The 19,706-nt window shown below is 34.7% G+C and overlaps 1 protein-coding gene across 7 annotated transcripts in view; it reads right to left on the bottom strand.

Moving 5' to 3' along the window:
- Positions 1–19,706, bottom strand: part of SPATA6 (spermatogenesis associated 6) — a 215,564-nt gene that overhangs the window by 87,360 nt on the left and 108,498 nt on the right. For 3 of the 7 annotated variants that reach the window (XM_007978825.3, XM_073007319.1, XM_007978823.3), the window contains one exon: positions 16,068–16,167. The exons of 3 other annotated variants lie outside the window; for them this stretch is intronic. In XM_007978825.3, the coding sequence (XP_007977016.1) occupies positions 16,068–16,167 (100 nt within the window). The remainder of the gene's footprint in view (positions 1–16,067; positions 16,168–19,706) is intronic. One more of the 7 variants, XM_007978824.3, reaches the window with a different exon arrangement.

Genomic DNA, 19,706 nt, shown 5'->3' with positions numbered 1-19,706 from the left:
CTACCCAAACCTTGAATGCAACTGAAGTCAGGACTTTTTGATTTCAGGATAAAGTCTAAACTTCTCACCCTGGTTCTCCATGACTGGCTCAATGAAAACACTGTGTGGATGTTCCTCACAATGTCCACAATGAGTTTTATTTAAAGAAACATGCATTTCTAGACAGGGAGGCTGATAGGATTAAGTCACACACACTCTTAATTCTGCTTAAGGTACCAGAGCCTGGGGTTTAAAAGTGATCTGGTTTTACATGATTTACACTCTCTTGAATAAATGTATAAACCAATATGTTGGGTGTTTGCTCCTTTATTTGTCTTTGGGTTTTATTTTCATCAGAATCTTTCTTCCCCGATCACTGACTTCCATTAGTTTAAGATAGGTTCTCTTCATTTTCTAATGGTTATCAAACTTCTGACATACTATGTTTTACAAGTCAAATATTTAATGATTCATAAAATACTTTTTAAATGTTCTTGAAGTGACTGATATTTAAATAAATTCTTTGTGAAGTAAAAGAAGAAAAAATTCAGACCTGTTTATACTTACATGGCATACCTTTATCTGTATTTGTCAAGTAGGGCCAATGTGGACTTTGTTCTAACCTGTCTCCAGGACACGTATTTCAGTATATAGCTCACAATATCTGGTATATTAGGTTTATTGATTTCTATCTATTTCTGAACATCTGTTTCCATTGATCTCATGTTTATATATGCTTACATGTTTATATTTGGCATGTTATTGGTCTTATGTGTATCAAGTTGCACTTCATGTGTTTATCTCTGTAGAGCTGAATGGTTAAGATCAAAGAGTACTAATGGGGATTCAAATCCTAGATACAATCATCTAAAATAGCTGTGTGACTTCATACAGGTCATTTACTTTTCCGAGCCCCAGTTTCCTTATCTTTAAAACAGTACTTACTTCTTAACAGTATTTACTTTATAAGATAAAGTAAGGGATAAATGGAGCAATACATGCACAGTGAGCTGCTGATAGCAACATTTAATAAATAATTATTCCTATGTAATCAACTGCAGTTTTTCTCTGGAAAAACAATAACAATTCCTGCTTATGCTCCTTATTGTTAATTATATATTGCACCACATTTTTACTGTTGTATATTCATTTACTTGTTAAATAATCATTGGGTTATGTTAGTTCCTTATATTGGACCCACCTTAGGGGTGGAGAGTGGGAGAAGGGCAGAAAAAAATAACTATTGGGAACTAGGTCTAGTATGTAGGCCACAAAATAATCTGTATAACAAATCCCCTTGATAGGAGTTTACCTATATAACAAACTTGCATATAGATCCCCCGAACCTAAAAAAAAAGCTCAAAAAAAAAAAAAAATCCTTATGGGCAGAAAATCTGATTTCATGAAAATATCCTGAGTGCTTTGAACAGTGCCAGGTACATAGCATGCAGATACTGGGTGAAAATTCTCAATAAATGCTATATGAATGAATATAGTCAGAAAGATAAGGTTTTGTGCTCAGGTTGCTTTTAACATAAAACATTTTAAAACACTGACATTAGTATCCAGTGTAAGTCAACATGAATAAGTTTACTATCTTCCATTCAAGAAAGTCAAGCCAGCAGAAACATAAAACTTAAAGTAATTAAAGAAGTAGTGTTGGGGCAGTTCCAAGATGGCCAAATAGGAACAGCGCCAGCCTCCAGCTCCCAGCATGAGTGACACAGAAGACGAGTGATTTCTGCATTTCCAACTGAGGTACCAGGTTCATCTCACTGGGGTATGTCAGACAGTGGGTGCAGGACAGTGGGTGCAGCCCACCAAGCGAGAGCCGAAGCAGGGCAAGGCATTGCCTCACCGGGGAAGCACAAGGGAGAAGGCAATTCCCTTTCCTAGCCAAGGGAAACCATGACACACAACACCTGGAAAATCGGGTCACTCCCACCCAAATACTGTGCTTTACCAAAGGTCTTAGCAAACGGCACACCAGGAAATTATATCCCGTGCCTGGCTCGGAGGGTTGCATGCCCACGGAGCCTCACTCATTACTAGCACAGTAGTCTGAGATCTACCTGATAGTGATGGGGAGAATGGAACCAAGGTTGAAAACACTGCAGGATATTATCCAGCAGAACTTCCCCAACCTAGCAAGGTAGGCCAACATTCAAATTCAGGAAACACAGAGAACACCACAAAGATACTCCTCGAGAAGAGCAACCCCAAGACACCTAATTGTCAGATTCACCGACGTTAAAATGAAGGAAAAAATGTTAAGTGCAGCCAGAGAGAAAGCTCGGGTTACCCACAAAGGGAAGCCCATCAGACTAACAGCGGATCTCTCAGTAGAAACTCTACAAGCCAGAAGAGAGTGGGGGCCAATATTCAACATTCTTAAAGAAAATTTTCAACCCAGAATTTCTTATCCAACCAAACTAAGTTTCGTAAGTGAAGGAGAAATAAAATCCTTTACAGATAAGCAAATGCTGAGAGATTTTGTCACCACCAGGCCTGCCCTACAAGACCTCCTGAAGGAAGCACTAATCATGGAAAGGAACAACCAGTACCAGCCACTGCAAAAACATGCCAAAATGTAAAGAGCATCAATGCCAGGAAGAAACCGCATCAACTAACGAGCAAAATAATGAGCTAACATCATAATGACGGGATCAAATTCACACATAACAATATTAACCTTAAATATAAATTGGCTAAATGCTCCAAACAAAAGACACAGACTGGCAAATTGGATAAAGAGTCAAGAGCCATCAGTGTGCTATATTCAGGAGACCCATCTCACATGCAGAGACACACATAGGCTCAAAATAAAGTGATGCAGGAAGATCTACCAAGCAAATGGAAAACAAAAAAAGGCAGGGGTTGCAATTCTAGTCTCTGATAAAACAGACTTTAAACCAACAAAGATCAAAAGAGACAAAGAAGGCCATTACATAATGGTAAAGGGATCAATTCAACAAGAAGAGCTAACTATCCTAAATATATATGCACCCAATACAGGAGCACCCAGATTCATAAAGCAAGTCCTTAGAGACATACAAAGAGACTTAGACACCCACACAATAATAGGGAGACTTTAACATCCCACTGTCAACATTAGACAGATCAACGAGACAGAAAGTTAACAAGGATATCCAGGAATTGAACTCAGCTCTCCACCAAGCAGACCTAATAGACATCTACAGAACTCTCCACCCCAAATCAACAGAATATACATTCTTCTCAGCACCACATGACACTTATTTCAAAATTGACCACATAGTTGGAAGTAAAGCACTCCTCAGCAAATGTACAAGAACAGAAATTATAACAAACTGTCTCTCAGACCACAGTGCAATCAAACTAGAACTCAGGATTAAGAAACTCAAGCAAAACTGCTCAACTACATGGAAACTGAACAACCTGCTCCTGAATGACTACTGGGTACATAACAAAACGAAGGCATAAATAAAGATGTTCTTTGAAACTAATGAGAACAAAGATACAACATACCAGAATCTCTGGGACACATTCAAAGCAGTGTGTAGAAGGAAAGTTATAGCACTAAATGCTCACAAGAGAAAGCAGGAAAGATCTAAAATTGACACCCTAACATCACAAGTAAAAGAGAAGCAAGAGCAAACACATTCAAAAGCTAGCAGAAGGCAAAAAAATAACTAAGATCAGAGCAGAATTGAAGAAGATAGAGACACAAAAAACCCTCCAAAGAATCAGTGAATCCAGAAGCTGGTTTTTTGAAAAGATCAACAAAAATGATAGACCGCTAGCAAGACTAATAAAGAAGAAAAGAGAGAAGAATCAAATAGACGCAATAAAAAATGATGAAGGGGATATCACCACCGACCCCATAGAAATACAAACTACCATCCGAGAATACTATAAACACCTCTACACAAATAAACTAGAAAACTTAGAAGAAATGGATAAATTCCTGGACACATACACTCTCCCAAGACTAAATCAGGAAGAAGTTGAATCCCTGAATAGAACAATTACAGGCTCTGAAATTGAGGCAATAATTAATAGCCTACCAACTAAAAAAAGTCCAGGATCAGACACAGCCAAATTCTACCAGAAGTACAAGGAGGAGCTGGTACCATTCCTTCTGAAACTATTCCAATCAATAGAAAAAGAGAGAATCCTCCCTAACTCATTTTATGAGGCCAACATCATTCTGATACCAAAGTCTGTCAGAGACACAACAAAGAAAGAGAATTTTAAACCAATATCCCTGATGAACATCGATGCAATAATCCTCAATAAAATACTGGCAAACCGAATCCAGCAGCACATCAAAAAGCTCATCCACCATGATCAAGTGGGCTTCATCCCTGGGATGCAAGGCTGGTTCAATATACACAAATCAATAAATTTAATCCAGCACATAAATAGAACCAAAGACAAAAACCACATGATTATCTCAATAGATGCAGAAAAGGCCTTTGACAAAATTCAACAGCCCTTCATGCTAAAAACTCTCAATAAACTAGGTATTTATGGAACATATCTCAAAATAATAAGAGCTACTTATGACAAACCCATAGCCAATATCATACTGAATGGGCAAAAACTGGAAGCATTCCCTTTGAAAAGTGACACAACACAGGGATGCCTGCTCTCACTACTCCTATTCAACATAGTGTTGGAGTTCTGGCCAAGGCAATCAGGCAGGAGAAAGAAATAAAGGGTATTCGATTAGGAAAAGACGAAGTCAAATTGTCCCTGTTTGTAGATGACATGATTGTATATTTAGAAAACCCCACTGTCTCAGCCCCAAATCTCCTTAAGCTGATAAGCAACTTCAGCAAAGTCTCAGGATAAAAAATCAATGTGCAAAAATCACGACCATTCTTATACACCAATAATAGACAAACAGAGAGCCAAATCATGAGTGAATTCCCATTCACAATTGCTTCAAATAGAATAAAATACCTAGGAATTCAACTTACAAGGGATGTGAAGGACCACTTCAAGGAGAACTACAAACCACTCTTCAATGAAATAAAAGAGGACACAAACAAATGGAAGAACATTCCATGCTCATGGATAGGAGGAATAAATACTGTGAAAATGGCCATACTGCCCAAGGTATGATTCAATGCCTAGATTCAATGCCATCCCCATTAAGCTACCAATGACTTTCTTCACAGAATTGGAAAAAACTACTTTAAAGTTCATATGGAACCAAAAAAAGAGCCCACATTGCCAAGACAATCCTAAGTCAAAATAACAAAGCTGGAGGCATCACAGTACCAGACTTCAAACTATACTACAAGGCTACAGTAACCAAAACAGCATGGTACTGGTACCAAAACAGAGATATAGACCAATGGAACAGAACAGAGCCCTCAGAAATAATACCACACATCTACAACCATGTGATCTTTAACAAACCTGACAAAAACAAAGAATGAAAAAAGGATTCCCTATTTAATAAATGGTGCTGGGAAAACTGGCTAGCCATAAGTAGAAAGCTAAACCTGGATCCCTTCCTTACACCTTATACAAAAATTAATTCAAGATGGATTAGAAACTTAAATGTGAGACCTAAAACCATAAAAACCCTAGAAGAAAACCTAGGCAATACCATTCAGGACATACGCATGGGCAAGGACTTCATGTCTAAAACACCAAAAGCAATGGGAACAAAAGCCACAATGGACAAATGGGATCTAATTAAACTAAAGAGCTTCTGCACAGCAAAAGAAACTACCATCAGAGTGAACAGGCAACCTACAGAATGGGAGAAAATTTTTGCAATCTACTCATCTGACAAAGGGCTAATATCCAGAACCTACAAAGAACTCAATCAAATTTACAAGAAAAACACAAACGACCCCATCAAAAGTGGGCAAAGGCTATGAACAGACACTTCTCAAAAGAAGACATTTATGCAGTCAACAGACACATGAAAAAATGTTCATCATCACTCGCCATCAGAGAAATGCAAATCGAAACCACAACGAGATACCATCTCACACCAGTTAGAAGGGCGATCATTAAAAAGTCACAAAACAACAGATGCTGGAGAGGATGTGAAGAAATAGGAACACTTTTACACTGTTGGTGGGACTGTAAACTAGTTCAACCATTGTGGAAGACAGTGTATAGATTTCTCAAGGATCTAGAACTAGAAATACCATTTGACCCAGCCATCCCATTACTGGGTATATACCCAAAGGAATATAAATCATGCTGCTATGTATAATATAAATCATGTATGTTTATTGCGGTATTATTCACAATAGCAAAGACTTGGAACCAACCCAGATGTCCATCAATGATAGACTGGATTAAGAAAATGTGGCATATATACACCATGGAATACTATGCAGACATTAAGAAGGATGAGTTTATGTCCTTCGTAGGGACATGGATGCAGCTGGAAACCTTCATTCTCAGGAAACTATCACAAGAACAGAAAACCAAACATCACTTGTTCTCACTGATAGGTAGGAATTGAACAATGGGAACACTTGGAGACAGGAAGGGGAACATCACACACCAGGGCCTGTTGCAGGGTGGGGCGAGGGGGGAGGGATAGCATTAGAAGATATATCTAATGTAAATGACGAGTTAATGGGTGCAGCACACCAACATGGTACATGTATACATATGTAACAAACCTGCACGTTGTGCACATGTACCCTAGAACATAAAGTATAATTTAAAAAATAAAAATAAAATAAAAACGAAGTGGTGTTTCTGAATAGGAAGTAGTTTGCTTACATATGTAAATTATTTTTCTCGTGGTAAAGGCATTAGAAAGCTGCTTAAACAACATTTATTAGTGGTGCCAAGATTCCTGAGAGGAGGTACCTTCAGATAGGTGAGCTAATGGTTTGCATCTGAGTTTTTTTGTTTTGTTTCATTTTTTTTTTTTCCTGGAGGCATTTGTAGATTCTGAGTACAGAACAAAATGTCAAGTACCCATGCTTCTTTTAACCACAGGTCCACTGCTGCAGGCCAGAGAATCCAACAGGTTTCTGGCAGTCTCACTATGCTAGGACAAAATTAATGACTCGAGAGACTAAAATTCATTGAGACACAATGGGTGCAAAACTGAGTTGAATGTTCCCTCAAGACAGTTGCAGAATGTCTGAGACTATGCAGTACGGGAACAAAAAGCTAAGCAGAAAGCCTCTGAAAGGCAGAAAGGAGTTTTATCTGTCTTGCTGGAGAAGTAAGAATTACATACAGTAACTCTGAGAGGGAAGGGACCTAGAATCACACCAAATCAGTTAAAGGTACAAAAGACTGAAATTAAGAACTCAATAACTTTGTAACTGTTTTACTTTGGAATATTTATCTTTATAGAAAAGTTGCAAAGACAGTATAGAGAGTTCCTACACACAGAAACTTCACCCTTCACTGAGGTTTTCTTAATGTAACATATAACCATGGTGCATCTGACAAAACTAAGAGATTAACATTGGTACTGTACTATTCTATAAAGTGACAACTTAATTTGGATTTCACCAGTCTTTCCAATAATGTACTTGTTCTGTTCCAGGATCCAATAGAGAATATTCTATTACATTTAGTCATCATTTCTCCTTAGTCTCCTCCATCCTACCTGTGACAAGTTTCATTCATAGTCCTTCCTTGTTACGTGTGACTGACAATGTAGAAGGGTACTGATCAGGTATTTTGAAGAAAGTCCTTCAATTTGATTTTGTCTGAAGTTTTCTCACATTTAGACTACAGTTATGGCTTTGGCAGAACAATATCACAGAGAAACACCCCTCACATCACATGATATCAAAGGATATATGATATCAACCTGAGTAATCACTGATGATGTTAACTTTATCACTTCTTTAAGTTAGTGTCTTCCACATTTTAAAACCATCTTTGCAAAATTTTAACAGTGAGAGAAAGCTAATATCACTCACTCCATTTTGCTTCTAAGCTCACAAGCTGACTGCCTTTGTTCATCCCTACACATAGGGCAAGCTCATCATGGGAGCAACTAAATTCAGTTGAAAGTTTAAATTTAAAGTAAGGATGATAATAGTCTCTTCCTGAAACTAATCCCCATCCTTGTTAGGGGTCTGAAATCGCCCTTTGTAAAGCAAAGGCCAAAAGGTTATAATTATGGTAGGGTGGGTCTGAACTTTGCTAAAAAAATAAGCATGGTTAAACAATAACCTGTAATTGCTTGCTTAACTTGCTTTTCTGTAGTGCTTACTGTCCCAGAGTCATGTAACCGGAGGTTTTAAAATTTATAACTTTTCCAACTGCTCTTGTACATAACATCACTACTGTGAAACCTAAAGAACTTTTAAGTATTTTTCAGATTTAGCATTTTGGCAGACCAAGAGATGCCACCTGGACTTGTGATCCACACCGAGGAACTGACTCAATTCATCCTGCAACTCCTCCCTGGAACCAACTCAGCTGCAGGAAGATAGTCTCAACACTCTTGTGACTTCATCCCTAGCTAATCAATTGCCTCAGTTCTCCAGCTCCCCAACCACCATAGCAATCTTAAAAACCTGAGCCTCTGAATTCTCAGAGGGGCAGATGTGGGAAATATCTCCCATCTCCTCACTTGACTGGCCCTGTTATTAAATACTTTCTCTACTGCAACTCCTGTTTTTCTCAGTGTACTAGCTTCTGTAGGCAGTGGGCAACAAGAACCTATTGGGTTATTACAATTTCTCCACCTAAGTTACTATTTGTCCTTTCCATGCATTACTCATTAGAAGCAAGTCACTAAGTCCAGTGTCACTCCAGTACTCACTCAAGGGGAAAGTAAGCTCCACTTCCTGTAGGGGGTACATTATTCATAATCATTTATTTAGAATTCTGTAATGGAGATTTATCCATTTCCCCTATCAGTTATTCATTGTTTCACTTACATCAGTATAGACTCTTGGATATTTATTTTATTCTTTGAATTATAATCCAATTCTACTGCTTTGTATAATATTATTCCAATACTGACCACTAGAGGTTCATTTAGATTGGCTTCTGTGTCCTGTTGACATGCCCCCTCTCCCTCTCCCTCTCCCTCTCCCTCTCCATCACCTTTTTTGAGCAATTCTTCACTTTCTGCACTACAAGATGCTCCATGTTAATCCTGTATTTTCCCTACCCCAGCCCCAGAATTAGCCACTGTTACAAGAGTGCTAGCAACTTTTATTGGAAAAAGGTTTTTCAGAAACTAAGATCTGGGATCTGGATGTGCTCATTGCTATTGACACTGCTTCTGCCCTTCTGAAGGGCAGAGCTAGGAAATATGTATGTATACTAACTCAGGTATACTTTCACATCTATTTATTTATTTCTGAATCAATCTATTTGTATATATTTTAAAATAAACATGAATTAAAACTTATCTCAAACTCTAACCCAACATCACAGAGTTCATTTTAGCCTTCATCCTCCTGGTTTCTTTGTAAATTATTTTTCGGACAATGAGAAATCTACCGTCTTTATCTACAGTTTATTTACTTATTGGTTCAACTCTAATACAAGTGTAAAATATTTTCAGAATTGCTAATCCTGTATGAAACACATTTATCTACTAGAGCAGGGGTTATCAAACTACTGGCACTGACTATTTAGTATGATATAAGAGCTAAGAATTGTATTTACATTTGTAAATGACTATAAAAATAGAATATTTTATGAAAATTCATGTGAAAATTACATGGAATTCACATTTTAGTGCACAATGATAGTTTTTTGGTACACGGAAATGCTCATTTGCTTACATACTGCATACAATTGCTTTCTTGCTACAACCATACAGCTGAGTAGTTGTCACAGGGATCCTACGACCCAAAAAGTAAAAAGTATTTAACATCTTACTGTCTACAGAAAAAGTGTGCTGACCCCTGACCTAGAATATAGTGACTATGTTGTGCTTTTTGTCTTAGCCTTACCATATATGCATTTAAAACATCATATTCCAAAGTTATTTAGGTCAGTTAATTTAAGCATGTCTTACATTTTAATATTGTTATATTCATTAATTATGATAATCATTACATCCTTGGATGACACAACATCATGCTTTTTTCTTTTAATTTTCATATAGTAAAGTTAACTCTGATGTATATATCTATGAGTTTTGACAAATGCTTAAAGTTATGTATTGATCACTCCCATACCAATCGGAACAGTTCCTTAAATCTGAAGATTTCCCTGTCAGGCTGGTCTCCCTTGTAGCCAACATCTTCTGTCTCCCTCCTTACAAATTTTGTTACTTCAATAATGTCATATAAATAAAATCATACATGTAGCTTTGGGGATCTGGCTTCTTTCACTCAACAAGCCGTATTTAAGATTCATCATGTTCTGTGAATTAATAGATCATTCTTTTTTATTGTTGAGTAGTATTCCACTGAAGATAGACATACATAGGTTTGTTCACCATCACCAATAATTGTTGCCTCCAGTTTTTGGCAACCATAAAGTTTCTATAAATATTTGTGTACAGATTTTCAGGTGAATATAAATTTTCAGTGCATTTGGATAAAGACCTAGGAGTAGGATTGCCAGGTCATATGATAAGTATACGTTTCATTTTATTTAAAACTGTCTTATATAGTGGCTATACCATTGGTATTCCCACCAGCATTAAATGGAAATTCCTGTTGCTCCATATCCTTGTCAGCATAATTTTCTTGTTGTTTTTATTTAATGATTCTAATAGGTATATAGTGGTATCTCATTATGGTTTTAATTTGCATTTCCATTATGACTTCAGCATGTTTTAATGTGTTCTTTTGGTGAAATGCCTGTTCAGATCTTTTGCCCATTATTTAATTTGGTTATTTTCTTTTTGTTAAGTGTGGATTGTTGTTTTGTGCTTTTCTTTTTTTTTTCTTTCTTTTTTTCCTAACTCTGGATACAAGTCCTAACTCATATATGTGATTTTAAAGTATTTTCATCCAACTTGTGGCCTTTTTTTTCTCTTAATAGTGACTTTCACAGAGCAAATTAAATCCAGTTTGTCAATTTTTTTAACTTTATGGATGTTGTGCTTGCTATCTATATAAAAACTCATTGCCAAACTTAAATTACACAGATTTTCTATTATGTTTTCCTCTAGAAGTTTTATAGTTTTACATGCAAGGTCTATGATCTATTTTGAATTACATGCCAAGGGGCTTTAAAAAAAAAATCCAGAACCATTTGTTCAAAAGATAACAAAAACAAAGTCATCATTTAATTGGCTTTACACTTTTGTCAAAATCAGTTGACAGTATTTACATGGGTCTATTTCTGGAATCTCTATTCTATTCCTTCGATATATGTGTCCATAATTTACTCAATATAACACAATCTTCATTACTGTGCTTTACTGTAAAAATCTTAAAATTAGGCAGTGAGTCTTCCAGCTTCATTCGTTTTGAGACCGTTTTGATTTTTTAAGTTTCTCTGCCTTTCATACAATTGTTGAATAAGCTTGTCAATATCTACTAAAAACATGTGCCAGAATTTTGATTAAGATTGCATAAAATCTAGATATCAAATTGAGATTCAAATATTGAATCCTCCCATCCATGAACATGTTATGTCAACTCTACTTATTTCTGTCTTCCTTGATTTCTTTCAATAGTGTTTTCTAGTTCTCAGCATACAGATCCTACACATATTGTTAGAATTTTAGCTAAGCACTTAAATTACTGCTGCTATTATAAATGGCATAGATCTAACTTAAACTTTCAATTGCTCATTGCTGGTATATAGAAAAAAACTGACGTTCCTTCTTTCTGTGACCATGCTCAATTCACTATTTCTATGAGCTTTTCTGTAGATCCTTTAGAGTTTGTTTATTTATTTACTATAAATAATCATATCTTCTGCAAATACAGTTATGTTTCTTCCTTTCTAGTCTTTATGACTTTTATTTTACTTGCCTTATTACATTGCCTAAGATTTTCAGTATGATGCTAAAGAAAACAATGTTTTCTTTCTGAACTTTGAGAAAAAGCAATCAGTCTTTCACCAGTGAGTATAATGTTAGCTATAGGTTTCCAATAGATGCTCAAAGGAAGTTCACTTCTACCCCCACTTTACTAAGAGTTTTTATCATGAATGGTGTTTAATTTTATTGAATGCTTTTTCTGTGCCTGCTGAAACTACATATAAGAAATATGCTTTTCTTAATCAGTTAATAGGATAAATTTACACTGCATTTCTGCAATAAGTCCATTTAATTGTGATGTATTTTCATTTTTACATACAGATGGATTTAATTTGCTACTATGTTTTTGGGAATTTTTGTATATATATTCATGAGGGCCATTGATCTGCATTTTTCTTTTCTTGCAATGTTGTTGTCTGGTTATAGCATTACAGTAAATACTGACTTCATAAAATGACCTGGGGAGTTTTCCTTCTTCTATTTTCAGGGATGTGCAAGACTGGTATTGTGTTCTCCTCAAATTTTGTTTGGATTAACCAGAGAAACCATCTAGGCCTCTCTCCTTGAAAAAGTTCTTAACTACGAATTCAATTTATTTAATAGATGTACAACCACTAATATTTCATTTTCAGTTAATTATTGTATTAGTCCATTTTCATGTTGCCGATAAAGACATACCCGAGAATGGGCAATTTACAAAAGAAAGAGGTATAATTGGACTTACGGTTCCACATGGCTGGGGAAGTCTCACAATCATGGTTAAAGGCAATAGGGAGCAAGTCACATCTTATATGGATGGCAGCAGGCAAAGAGAGAGCTTGTGCAGAGGAACTCCTCTTTTACTCATAAGACTTATTCACTATCACGAGAATAGCTATAGGAAAGATTTGCCCCCATGATTCAATTACCTCCCACAGGGTCCCTCCCACAACACACGGGAATTCAAGATGAGATTTGGGTGGGCACACAGCCATACCATATCAGTTATAGTAATTTGCATTTCTCCAGGATTTGCCCATTTCATTGATCAAAGTTTCAACATCAAAACCTCATGAAAAGCTTTCATCAAAACTTCAAAATCAAAATTTCACCAAAGTTTTAACATCAATGCAAATATGGCAGAATACAGAATTAGCAAAGAACAGTTTAAAAGTAAATATCCAAACTGGACAGAAAAAATAATGAAAAATACGAATATAGGCATAAGATACATATGAGACATTTTAAAGATTTTTATGTAAGTGTAATTTGAAGTTCTAGAAAAATAGCAAAGAGATATTGGGATGGAAGCAATGTTTAAAGAAAGAATGGCTAAGAGTTTTCCAAAACAGATGAAAGACATGAGTTCTGCATACTGAATGGATATTAATTCAGTAAAACCACATTTAGATAGATCATAGGAAAACTACTAAACACAATGCAAATAGCACATCTCACATGCAACAGAAGGGGGAAAGCCATATTATTGCAAACAAATAATAGCTGACTTTTCAACAGATACAGAAGCAGCCAGAAGACAATGGATTGGCTTCTTTTAAATGCCAAAAAAAAAAAAAAAAGACTATCAACCTAGAATTCTACATCCAGAAACACTATGGTGCATAAATAGAACCAAGATGTTTTCAAGAAAAATCAGAATTCTTATCCAGGAGTCTGACATAAAAAGAAGCATTAAAGAGAGTTCTTCATGTTAGAAGGAAAACAATTCCAGAACCCAAATGGAAACAGTGAATTGCAAGAAAGAATGAATAATAATATGTGATTAAAATAAATGTCACTAGATGAACAAAAATAATTTCTTGTGTTTTATACATGTAGAATTAAAATGCGTGATAACAGATAAGCAAAAAGAAAGCAGATTAAAAACAGTTAAATGTTTTCATGTTCCCATATTATTGGAAAAGTCATAAAAAATAATTTGTCATGTATGTATGTTGAAATAAGGCAAACAATAACAAAATAGTTTACAAAGAACCATGAGTTAATACAAAGGAAAATAAATTGTTTAAAATTTTGATTAATCCAAACAAAAGACAAAACAACCTACATAAAAATACTCGATTTTCATTCTTGAAAAAAAAAATTCACACGGTACTTACAAGATACATCCTTTACATATAATGACATAAACCAAAGACTTGAAAAATATATACCATGCATATACTAGACAAAAAAGCTGCTATAGCTATACTAATATCAGATAAAATACACTGTGAAACAAGGAATATTACTAGAGATACAGAGGGACATTTCATAATTAAAGTTCCATAATTCATCCAATGACATAGTTTCAAAATATATAAAACAAAATTAAGGGAACCAGAAAGTAAAACAGACAAATCTATAATAACGAGACTTGAACCTTTCTTGAAATGTGACCCCTAGCTACCACTATGTGGAAAAAAATAATTCGAAATGGTTCATATATTTAAATGTTAAAGAAAAAAGGCCTTTAGAAGACATACGAGAAAGTCTTAAAGTAGACAAAAACTATAAAGATGCTAATCAAAAAGGAAAAATGATAAACTGTATTCATTAGAATTAATAACTATTTTAATCAAAAGATACTATTAAGAGTGAAAAGATAAGGCACAGAGTGGGAAAAGAAAATTGCAAAACATATATCTAAGAACTCATATGAAGCATCTACATGGAAATCTTACCTAAAAATGAAAGACAGACAACCCAGTAGAAAAATGAACAAACGACGTGAACACAAAAGAGGATATCCAAATGGCCAATAAGAATATTCACTTGTCATGGGACACAGAAAATTAAAATCATTATATGATAAATTACTTTTCACTTATCAAAATGCCAAATGAGAACACATAGAATCACAGACACACACACACACACACACACACAATCAAAGGAGTAGGGAGGATATGAAACAAGTAGAACTCTCCCACATTGGTAGTGGGAGTGTAACTGTTAAAACCATGTGCAGTGTCACCCAAGGACATGTGCATACTGCTTACAGCAGCTCTGTAACAGCCCAAACCCCAAACAAACTAAATGCCCAGCAATGGAGGAATGAATAAATGGTAGCATTTTCATACAATGAAATGTATTGTATGATTACATTTTATTTATGGCAACAAGAATGAACTACTGCAACACTGCCATGTAAAACAAGATGTCTAAATTTCAAAAATGCTTGAATTGAAAAACCAAAGAGAAACAAGAATAAAAAAGTAGACACCGTAGGATATCATTTATATAAAGTTCAAAACATGCAATATTATATCTTGCTACTAGAAGATAAATAACTTTGTTAGAAGTTTAATAATGTTTACACTTGGAATGGCAGTAGCTAGCAGGAATAAGAGGGGCTTCTGCAGAACTGCTTTATTTCTTGATCTGGTAGGTAGTTTACATGAGACTGTTAATTTTATAATTTATCAAGCTGTTACTTACTATTTGTACATTTTCTATGTGTTCTTTTCTATACTTTGAAAAGAAGTTTAATTTTAAAAACAGCATGTATATAGAAACTTAAAACTGTAAAAACTGATCCCAAGGTCATATAAACCCCTTATATCCCCCAAGACTAATCTTAGTGTCCAACACACATTGATGATAAATGATTGCTTTTTAAACTAGTGAATGAAACAAGAGATCAAACACACAAAAAAGTACTGTCATTATTTCCCAGCTGTTATTTATATGAATGCTTATCTGCTTTTTCTCAGAAAATATCCTCATATAGATTTTTTTGTAATATTAAACCTGACAAACCTGACCTGCTCTTTTCCTCTTTTATTCAATTAACATACAAATTAACTGTTCAAAATACATACCTCTCACTACCCCCTCATGCTACCATTTAGAATTAAATATATCTGCAGCAGATGAAATTGCTTTATACTGAACCATGAAACAAGAGTTCTCATATTTTGAAGGCTGTGAAATAATTATCATCAAGTCACTATGTACTGAAACTTTATAAGATAATTATCACTAACACTCTTCATAGTTCAGATGGTCTATTTCAAACATTTGCATAATGACTTAGGTCAAGCAGGAATTTAGATATGTTGCCTTGGGCAAAACCACTGATTTCCATCAAATTGAGCTTTCTTTCTTTTTTTCTTTCGGGTGACTAAATTTTATAAGCTTTAGGCATCTTTGGTGGTTTTCTTGACCTATTATAAATAGCCTTCAAAAGAAAATTTTAGAAACTAACATATAAATGTCTTTGATGAGCCTGATGTGATTTCAAGACATTTTTTACCCGGTCATGGATCTCATCGCAGTTTGAAGGTGAACACCAGTCAGAATGAAACCTGTAGGCATAAAATAAGTTTTATTTTTATTACTAAAATCAGGTACTGATTCTAGGCTACTGATTCTATGCTATACTATCAAGTTTTCACCATATGTTCACCAAATAGTCTGAATAAAGGTTGGCATACATTTGGGAGAACATACCTACATATCTGATGATTTCCACATGTAATTATCTGGAGCTTTAATTAAAGATACAGATTTTAATATTAAAACAGTAATTCTATGTACAATGCCTTTACATATCCTTCCTATTCTCTAGTAATCATACCCTTAAGCTATGTGAAAAAATTCCTTTCTGTTGAGAAAAAAATACCTAATTTTATGAAATGAAACAAAATGTATATAATAGATAAAAATATTTACAATTTAATCATGCTTATTTTTTCAGAATGCAGAGCAACATAGAAGTTAAATGGTTTCTTTTCAACACAGATGATATCATCTCTCTAGTCTCAGCTATGAATAAATGCATCTAAAAAACTGAAAAATATGACTTTATTATTAGAGTCTAGGGGTTGAAATTAAAGATGTGAAAGAAGAAATAAAGCATCCCTTTCTCTTTCCTATGCCCTTCTCAAATTCACAACTGACACTAGTATAGATAAATGACTTTATTTCATATAATAATGAAATAGGTAAAATGTTGCTATGTTGCTTAAATCTTTGCCTTTTTTTCTTCCCAGTTTGTCCTTTTTTTTTTTTTTTTTGAGATGGAGTCTTGCTCTGTCACCCATGCTGGAGTGCAATGGCGCAATCTTGGCTCACTGCAACCTCCGCCTCCCAGGTTCAAGCAATTCTCCTGCCTCAGCCTCCTGAGTATCTGGGATTGCCCACCACTACATCTGGCTAATTTTTGTATTTTTAGTAGAGACAGGTTTCACCATGTTGGTCAGGCTGGTTTCAAACTCCTGATCTCGTGATCCGCCCGCTTTGGCCTCCCAAAGTGCTGGGATTATAGGCATGAGTCCAGTTTGTTCTTAAAAGCTAAAATTATCATATGTTTATACAAAGTATAAACCACTAAACAGGATAAATGTTTTATATAATCTACTTAAAAATGCAATAAATAATGAATAATCAATTATCTAAATTTTAATCTCCTGTATATGCAAAAGCAAGTTCTATTGCACCTATGAAAAATAAATTAGCAGACTTTGTTATTTGCGATATATATAGCACATCTTGGAAATCTGAGATCCAACTATTCAGCTGTGAGGATCCACTGGATCTCTTCAATGATACTATTAGAGGATCCACTAGTCTGTGCTGTGGGATAAGGAATGCCTGCTTGCCAATCTAATTTCATTTATAAAAGTCAAAACTTTAGGCATGATTCAAAAGAGTATCAGCTCCTTTTTCAGTAGATTTGCTAGTATTTCTTGGTCTAATTTTAGTAATAACTCAAAACTTCACACAAATTTTAAATTATTAATATTTACACATTGAGAAGGAAACAACTTCTGAAATATAACACTTATAACCAAAATTGAAACCATTTTATGTTGTGCTAACTTCACTGGAGGAATTTCTTAAACGGGCACAAAGCAAAACCCACCTTTACTATAAATAAAGAAATTCATTTGATTAAAGCCATTGGGAAAGTTTCTAAAAATCTGTTTATATACACGATTAAGGAGTCAGCATTTTACTGCAGTCTTAGAGAAAACTTATTTAATTTCAATAAATATTTACACAGATAAACTCCTATAACTGTATGTTCTGTCATACAGCGCCCACGCAAAACTTCCAATTTTGCCTAGAACATACAATCAACATTTATATCGGTTTAAATTGTTTATTGATTTCAATAGATTGTATAAACACCCTACAAGTATACTGCTTAGTGACCTAGAAAAAGCCATTTCAGAGAATGTCTTATATTTAAAGATGCGATACTGAGTGTTGAAAAGAATAAAATGTTTTGTTCCTAGTAGTATGCCTTAGACATTTTATTTTCCTTTAGAGACTAATCTAGATATTTAGAAAATACACTCAAATCAAAGGTGTTCTGCTTTAGTGAAAGTTAAAAAACCTTATCTGTCATGCCTGCCCCAGAGAGTATACCAATAAAATGTTAATTTGTATAGGGAAATTCAAAACTAAATTGCCATTGTATTATTTTAAAATTACCTAACCTTCCTCAAGTTATAGTTAAAATAGGTAATGTTTAACATTAGAATCACTCATTTTCTTCTAGCAAGAACTTACTACATCTATCATCCTGAGTGAAAATAATGTGTAAATGCCACCGCTATCTACTCTAAGCCCTTTCCCATACTGAAATATGAATAAAGGGGCAGCTAACTTTAACTGTCATCAATGAAGAATTTTTGAATATAGCCTCAATGACAAATTTATCAATCCAGAAAAGACTGAGGTCAAAAGCCGGAACAAAATTGTATACAAAGATAAAGTAACACAGAACTAAAATTAATACTGTACTAGAGTGGTAGGTTTACAATTGGAGAGTTCTACAAAATATGTGAAAAGGTAGAAAAATAAAAGTATTTATAAAAGTAAATAAAAACATAAATTTATAAAAGTAAATAATACTCATTTGTAAAAGTATTTATAAAAGTTTATTATAAAAGTAAATAAAAACATATCCAAGGAAATACAGATTTAAGAAATTCTGGAAAATTTACAGAGATGATAAAGGACCTAATCAATAAAATCACTAGAGATGATTTCTAAAAGTTGATAAAAAGAAAGGAGCACCAACTGTGTGTCTAAACAGCTGGGCAGATGAGGAAATCAAGGAAAGTCCCCTGATACTGAGACGCAAGTTATCAACTTCAGCAGGAAAACCTCTCTTCCAGTTTTTCTCCTGAATTTTTAATGATGACGTTGTTTGTGTGTGCACCTATGTTAACGATTCCATGACCCTCCCAACCCCGCCACAGGCCTGACTCTAATGAACTAGAAGCAACCTTAATCAAAATGACGTATCTCAGGATTGGGGTCTACAACATGCCTCCATATATCCATTATGAATGCTTGCAAAGCTAATAAGTAAACAGATAAACCTGTATGTTTAAAATAGATTTGTTTTAATACAGCATCCAAACTAACACACTGTTGTTCAAATCATCAGTTTTGAGTTAAACTTTCAATATATTCTCTACAGGTAATTAAATCTTTGTTAATTATGCCTGATGACCCCAATACACTACAGGAATTTGGTGTGCTTACTTTCGCTTTCTGACACCAGTTGTAAAGATACATCGATTTCCACGTTGTTGACAGTGTTTCTCTTACATATAGAAAAAAACTTACATAATTTTTTTCACCAGGATTGACTTCTTTTCAACTTATTACAGAAACATGGTTTTCTATATTACTATTTGTGACAGAGGCAAGGAATTTCCAATTTCAATTTTAAAATATATGAAAAGGAACTATTTATTTCACATTCAAATTATAACAGGATCAGACTCTGGCTGCCATAGCATTTTTAAACGGAGAGTTGGAATCTTTATATGATTAAGATGCTCTTAGGGAGTTGGGAGAAGGCTGTTTGAGAAAACTAGATACC

This window comes from Chlorocebus sabaeus, chromosome 20 (genome assembly GCF_047675955.1).
Source record: "Chlorocebus sabaeus isolate Y175 chromosome 20, mChlSab1.0.hap1, whole genome shotgun sequence".
Taxonomy (NCBI): Eukaryota; Metazoa; Chordata; class Mammalia; order Primates; family Cercopithecidae; genus Chlorocebus; species Chlorocebus sabaeus.
Note: the sequence above shows the minus strand (reverse complement) of the source record. Positions and strands in the feature narration are given on the sequence as shown.